Source organism: Ostrinia nubilalis, chromosome 20 (assembly GCF_963855985.1).
Source record: "Ostrinia nubilalis chromosome 20, ilOstNubi1.1, whole genome shotgun sequence".
In the NCBI taxonomy this organism is placed as follows: Eukaryota; Metazoa; Arthropoda; class Insecta; order Lepidoptera; family Crambidae; genus Ostrinia; species Ostrinia nubilalis.
This window is the reverse complement of record NC_087107.1, coordinates 10,711,727-10,718,261: the sequence shown is the minus strand read 5'-3', so window position 1 is coordinate 10,718,261 and position 6,535 is coordinate 10,711,727. Positions and strand designations below refer to the sequence as shown.

General features: G+C 34.9%; 3 protein-coding genes across 4 annotated transcripts in view; 1 reads left to right on the top strand and 2 right to left on the bottom strand.

Annotated features, from left to right (window-relative positions):
• LOC135081643 (uncharacterized) overlaps positions 1 to 6,535 on the bottom strand; it is a 221,989-nt gene that overhangs the window by 94,380 nt on the left and 121,074 nt on the right. The window lies entirely within an intron of this gene.
• LOC135081644 (zinc finger CCHC domain-containing protein 10) lies at positions 77 to 2,162 on the top strand. The gene is made up of 3 exons (XM_063976400.1): positions 77 to 313; positions 393 to 560; positions 976 to 2,162. The coding sequence occupies exons 1-3, from the start codon at positions 270 to 272 to the stop codon at positions 1,169 to 1,171; spliced, it is 408 nt and encodes a 135-aa protein (XP_063832470.1). The 5' UTR covers positions 77 to 269; the 3' UTR covers positions 1,172 to 2,162.
• Positions 2,076 to 6,535, bottom strand: part of LOC135081646 (DNA replication licensing factor Mcm2) — a 26,077-nt gene continuing 21,617 nt past the window's right edge. Inside the window, exons 14-15 of the mRNA XM_063976403.1 lie at positions 4,803 to 4,942; positions 2,076 to 3,373 (exon numbers count right to left, since the gene is read on the bottom strand). Of these exons, the coding sequence (XP_063832473.1) occupies positions 3,083 to 3,373; positions 4,803 to 4,942 (431 nt within the window). The 3' untranslated portion in view covers positions 2,076 to 3,082. The remainder of the gene's footprint in view (positions 3,374 to 4,802; positions 4,943 to 6,535) is intronic.

Here is a 6,535-nt window from a genome sequence, read left to right as displayed (position 1 = left end):
TTCATGTGCGTTCGCCTTACAGTCGGTTATCGATTAATGAATCGAATGAACTTGTCTTCCAAAAAGGAAACATTTTCCTGGCAACATTTTCTTCAGCTGTCAATTTGTGTTTGGAGTTTGCGATTTTGCTTTTTGCGACGAAATCAAAAAATCATTTGCATTTCAAGAGCAATTCAAGCAAGTTGTGTTTACGAACCCATTGCCACGAGTTCTTAACTACCCTCAAGATTTGATTGACTTCAACCCGAGCTCTCTACTTGGAAATCAGCATGACTCTGGGAACTTACAACAGGCATCAGGCTATGAGGAAGAAGTAGGTTGCTTTGGTGGAAGTCTGGCAGTATTTCATTTTGTTTACGTCGTAATTTACTGATTTTTATTGTTTTTTACAGGCAAGCTGCACTAGCGGCGGCATTTCCTCAAGGCATCAGATGCCAAAAGTGCCTTCAATATGGGCACTGGAGCTACGAATGTAAAGGGAAACGCAAAATTCTGGTGCGGCCGTCTCGCACACAAGTCATGAAGAAGAATTTGAAGGGCAAGGATGAAGGCCAGTGCAGGTAAAATCTTCAATCTTTTTTTCCATTTCTTTGAAGGTCAAACTACCTACACATAAAAATTTATAATAACCTTACTTTTATTTTTATCTTATTGATTTTTTCTTCTTGATTGATTGGTTGATTCTTTCTACTTGCTTATTATGAGTAGATAAACTACCCTCTTATTATTTCTTTTCGGTGACCCATCCCAAGTTTATTTGAATACAAAGGTGTTTTAAGCTTCCTTTGCTTTTAAAAATGCAAGCAAATCGTTCCATCTTAGTGTTTGCTCTTGAATAAAAATTGCATTCAGCATCATCATCATATTGTATGAAATGAGGGTAATTTCGCCATAGCTTGAAATATTAACATTTAAATTTTGTGAAAGTTTAGCTTGTTATCTTCTTGATATTCATAATTTCCTTATGCATCACAGCAATGGAGCCTGCAAAATCCCTAAAAAGAAGAAACGTGAGGAATCCGACTGTTCAGACTGCTCCGACAATGGCTCCTCATCCGACAGTTCGTCAGAGTCATCATCGGACAGTTCGGATTCTTCCAGCAGCAGCAGCAGCGATTCCGAGAGCGACAGCGAGGGCAGCAGCGACTCTGGCTCATGTAGCGACTGTTAAACAGTCACATTTATGTAAGGATTACTATGCACTTGTTATAAGTAGGCTTACCAACCGACTAACTGTTTCATCTAGTCTTCTAATTGATTGTTTAAAATATAAATTTTTTCAAACTCCTGAGAGGTAGTGTTGTAAAAGTTGGTAATCCTATTTATTAGTATTTAGGTGAACTTATATAAGAATCTGAAAATCCAGTGTAGTCTTAGTAATTCTGTGCATCTTAATATCTTGCTGTCCTGTACTAAACACAAATGGATTATTTTTTTATTTGATTGCTCACAGGTTTGACTAAATGCTGGACATTTGAGGCTGACATGCATTATTTTTTTTTTTTATTAGCTTGAGACATTATTGCGTTGCGACATTCAAGATAAAAATGTGGGTACTTTTAATTTATTATAACTTTGTTGCTTGGACATTGTTCGTTCATGCATGATAACCTTTTAAACCTGGTGGCAATTATTATATCATTGTAATTTTGTATGTGATTGTATTTTGTTACCTGATTGCTAATAAACAATGTATTTGTGAACTTGATATGATTTTAGTTGAGTTAACTGTAAAATTGTTAAAACTTTACTATAAGTTGTTTATTGGTAAGATGGTATGTGTAACTTTAGGGTATGTATTTTTATTTTAGAATGTATGTATAGGATATTCAATTTCAATAAATGACTTAATATTCGAGTGAATTTAATGAGTTTTATAACACAATATTATTGACATTAAATGTTAGTGTACTGTTGTTTTATGCTTTGTAAAAAAACTTGCTGATTCAAATAGGTTAGTGTCGTAGACATGTACTAGAACGTCTTAGTTTATAGTTTTTATGTAATGCAAAATAATATTTTATAATAAGACTGTATAAGAGAAAAAAAGGAACTCTTTGCAATTAAACTATGTATTTAGATTCTCTCAAAAATCATTTATTAGAAAAATGTCATTACATGAATTTTGATAAAAAATGAATACAATTTTGATGGAAACTTAACTTGTGTTTGATTTAATACAATGCAATCAACATCATTATTTTATTATTAACTAAACATACTACATTAATAAACAGATTAATTATTACTTAATTATCTAATTAGATCTCGTCACTAAGAATCGGATAAGGCACATGTTGCATTATTACTATTTCTAGCAAACAAAAACACTGCAATGCATTTACACACATAAAACATTATTCAGTTTTATGTAGGTTTGAAGTCATAGGCTGTACTATTAACTAGACAAAGAAGATATCCTACAAAATATTGGTTTTGTTTGGAATACATGAGAATAGTGAGCATTTTCAAGGACCATAATATTTGAATAGTTTAGTTTTTTCTTGCATCTGCTATGGTATATCGGTAAATAGAGGGGGGACTGTATTTATTTATATGCTGAATAACTCAGCAAAAAATCCTTACCTAAGATTATTATAGTAAAATCATAAAACTAAAAGGTGGGTCTTAACTATTTTATTATACAGAAACAATAATATAATTAAACTGGCAATTTAAGGTACATAAGGCATTACATAACCGTGATCATTTTACTATTTGCTTTAATTTACATTTGGGAATACCTGCTTCTTCTAAAATATGTAAATAAGAAAAACATTCTTCATTTAAATTTTTCATGTTTAGTCAATTCAATCAAAAGGTGTAGGTAGACATAATACATTAACAAAAAAGGGATTTTTTTAAACGAAATAATAAAACAATGAGATTAGGCTTTCTTCATGTTTACAGAAAAGTTCTCACTCACAAAAACATATAAAAATATTCTTTGTACTGTTTTAAAAGGAGATAATTTCTTACAAAAATATTTTCTCTTAAACATACAGAGAGCGATACATAAGGTATAGTACCTATTTAACAATATACCTATGAACTAAACAAAAATTACAACTTGCATACACTATCAGTTAGTTTCAGTTGGTGTTTCAGGTAGCGTATGAACAATGACTTTCCTCTTCTGGTCATACGAGAAACCGTTGATTTTGAATATCCTGCTATCGTAGAACGGTTTCAGATCTGTGATATTGATTTGCCTGGCCCTCTCAACCAAGTCTCGCTCGGATATTTCGATGGTAGACTGGGAATGGTTATGTAGACCACGCATGTAGGCCAGTTGATCCATTGTAAGCTGACGTAGGATGTAATATAGGAGCTCGCTGTGGTCTTTTTTGTAGGCCAGGTATTTTTGGAATGTCTGGAAAAGAATGGTTAGGTTATTGTTTTTACTTAAAAGAAAACCCCAATCGAAACCCTGTAATAAATGTAAACCTGAGGTGGGATACTGAATAAACAATTTTGTATTTGTATTGTCTAGTTTTTAATATCACATGATTCTGTGAGATATAACGGCGTTCGGAATGGACTGACCACCGAACCCAGAGAGCGTTTGGTGGCTTGTTTCATTACGTTATCAAACGAATGCGAGGCACAGCCATTGTGTATTAAACAAACTCAATTTCGAACTCCTCCAAAGTCCCAAGACACTGCCCATTTTAGACGTATTTGGACATTCGAAGGCAGACTACGCTTTGGCGAACAATGTGTACACCCCGAATTTCCGATCGAGCTAACTGCGCATCTTGCTGGAATGCGATTATCACTCGCCCGCACTACTCCCCGCATTTGCCACGTCCGTACCAGAGTCGATGTGACGTCACGGCTGTTAGTGTTGAATGTAATTGATTTGAAGTGCAAAAATTAATTTACTGTTTATACGGAACTCCGTGGATAGCTTTCATAGAGCATACTTTTCTTCTTTATGTTTTGATGACCGTCATCTTATTGTCAACTGATTCTATAGACGGGCGTAATAGCTTCTGGTGTTTTATTTGATGAAATAGGTATAATTCAGTTTAAAATGGAAGAAATATATTTTATTTACGCCCAAATTTCAATAGGTTATGGGCCCAGCTTCTGGTGTTTTATTTGATGAAATATAATTCAGTTTAAAATGGAAGAAATATATTTTATTTACGCCCATATTTCAATAGTTAGATGCGCAGTTAACTCGCCCGGATTGTAAGATCTATGTAGGAGCATAACCACAGAATAATAATAAGTACTACGTACAGAAGTTTTACTTCGCGAAGGTATTTAAAAAAATGTATGCTCAATGTCATTAACAATATGGTGTAATTTAGCTTGTCTCAAGAGTCAAGCAAGTTTGTCAGAAGTTTTGTTGACAAACGTCAGTGATCGGTACTGCGCCGAAGCTATAGGGCTGACTTCGGTAAAATGATGTGACGTGAGGTGCCAATCTGCAGAAAATGGCGGAGGAAATACATGATTTAGCATGAATTATCATGAATAATATTAACTACTTATTTACCTCTCAGTGTCTTGAGGCAACTTAAAAAAGTACATTCTGTGTTTTTATTATTATTTAGGCAGTTTAATACTGCACAGTATTTAGTACACCATTTTCTTTATTTTTTTCCATCATACACAAGAATACGAGTGCGTGAGTCAATGTTCGCTCGTATGTGAGGCCTTGTCGAATAGTACTCTTGTAGGGGGCAATCGTGCGTGTTTTGTTTTCGATGTAAACTCGCGGAGATGAACAGGCCTGGCATAACTAAGGACAGGAATTTCCTGTCCTTGTACAGTATACTGCAGCGCTATACCTGTCTCATGGCACGCATGACGCTGTACTTCTGCGTTTCCACGAAGCTTTCTAGCATGGTGCGGATGGCCATGTTGACGTCCTGCTCTGACACTTGCGCTCGTAGGTGCATACGGGCGTGCGCTTCGCTCATGCGGATTACTGAGGACAAAATAATAAAAACTCAGTAAAACTCATTTATTTCTGTAAGTAGGCTTTTAAAAAGCACTTTTACGTAAAGTATTATACACCACTAAATTTTAATCACCGAAAAAAAAAATTCTGGGTAATGAGTTATTGATACTGATCCCATTTGTGCAAAAAAAAAAGAGTAAAATAAAGTGACTCAAAATATCCTCCTAAAATTGGTAATTTATTGACACACGCGTCGTTAGCACTATTTACGTACGATAATGTAACACTTATTAGAATTCAAAATGGTCTAAGTTAGCTAAGTATGTAATAATAACACTGGAAGCGTGGTCAAGGCGTGAGCGAGACAGACAGATCGATGCAACGTGCGAGCGCGTACGACTACTCTAGCGAGCAGCGGAGTGACAAAGCTGTGACGCGTAAAATACGGACTAAAGAAAATGTAATAAAAAAATTAACTTTATGAAAAACATTCTTTTTCTTTAAATTTTTCACACGTTTCTACATAACCTGTTAAAATTTTTTCGGTGATAAAAATTTAGTGGTGTATAATAGGTTTTTAAGTCCGCTTTTTGCAATATTAGAGCTCATTTTCGCCTTATGTGAGGTTTATGTTATGCCCGTTTTCACCATCAATCCCTAATTTTTAAGTGACCCTTATGGTAACACATTACAATATGAATTTTGTTTTCATAGGGGTCACTTAAACATTAGGGGTTGATGGTGAAAACGGGCATGAGACTAACAATAAAACTTGCAGAAGTTGACTTCTGCAAGCTGTTTAACACGGTGTAAATAGCTTTGGCAAGCCTACTTCTGCAAGATTTACACAGTGCTGAAAGCTTGCGGAAGTCAACATCTGCAAATTATATTGCTAGACTAACTTCGCTTTACAAAACGAGCTGTTTTTGAACCTTGTATAGGTCGCTCAACGAAAGTTGAGGCGAACACAAACACACTGATGTTATATTTGAATACAGTACACAAACAACATACACTGGTCATCACAACAATCGACCCTCCCGCGACAAGCACTTTCAAACGTATGCATCCCCACTTCCCACTAATATTGGCACCATTTAAAAGCCTAGTTCTAAACTTCATTTCATTAAAGGAAAGGTTTTTACCCCAAAAATGTGTCTGTAGAAGAATCCAGAGTCACTTCTTCAAAAAAATAGGTAGTTACGCTTGAGCCAACTTTTATGGCTATAAAACTATTAAGTTGGGATTAATCGCTATCAATGTGTTAAAGAGGACACGTGAGATCATTATTTGGTTCTATAACCATAAAAATTGGTCTAATTGGTCCCAGAGGTGAGCCCAAAGTGAGGTCTTTTTTCAAGTCACATTTATGGTATATGTTAATCATTTATTAAGAAATTAAATGTGTTTTTCTTTAAGGATATTTATTGGGCTTTCATATAACACCAATATTGTTGGGGCACCATGATTGTGTCAGAAGAAAATCTTTAGAGTTCGCGTCGCGGAAGGTGCAGTTTATTTGATGTTGAGTATATTTCATTGTTATGAAAAAAGTATTGTATAATAATAATTGGATGCTTTAGTTAGGGCCTCTGCTAACATTCGCGTGGGTGTCCACAC

Bases quoted from the DNA above. Each gene is read 5' to 3' on its own strand.
- LOC135081644 (XM_063976400.1), top strand. From the start codon at position 270: ATGACTCTGGGAACTTACAACAGGCATCAGGCTATGAGGAAGAA. The intron at 314-392 runs GTAGGTTGCTTT...TGTTTTTTACAG, and splicing joins CATCAGGCTATGAGGAAGAA to GCAAGCTGCACTAGCGGCGG. The intron at 561-975 runs GTAAAATCTTCA...TATGCATCACAG, and splicing joins AAGGATGAAGGCCAGTGCAG to CAATGGAGCCTGCAAAATCC.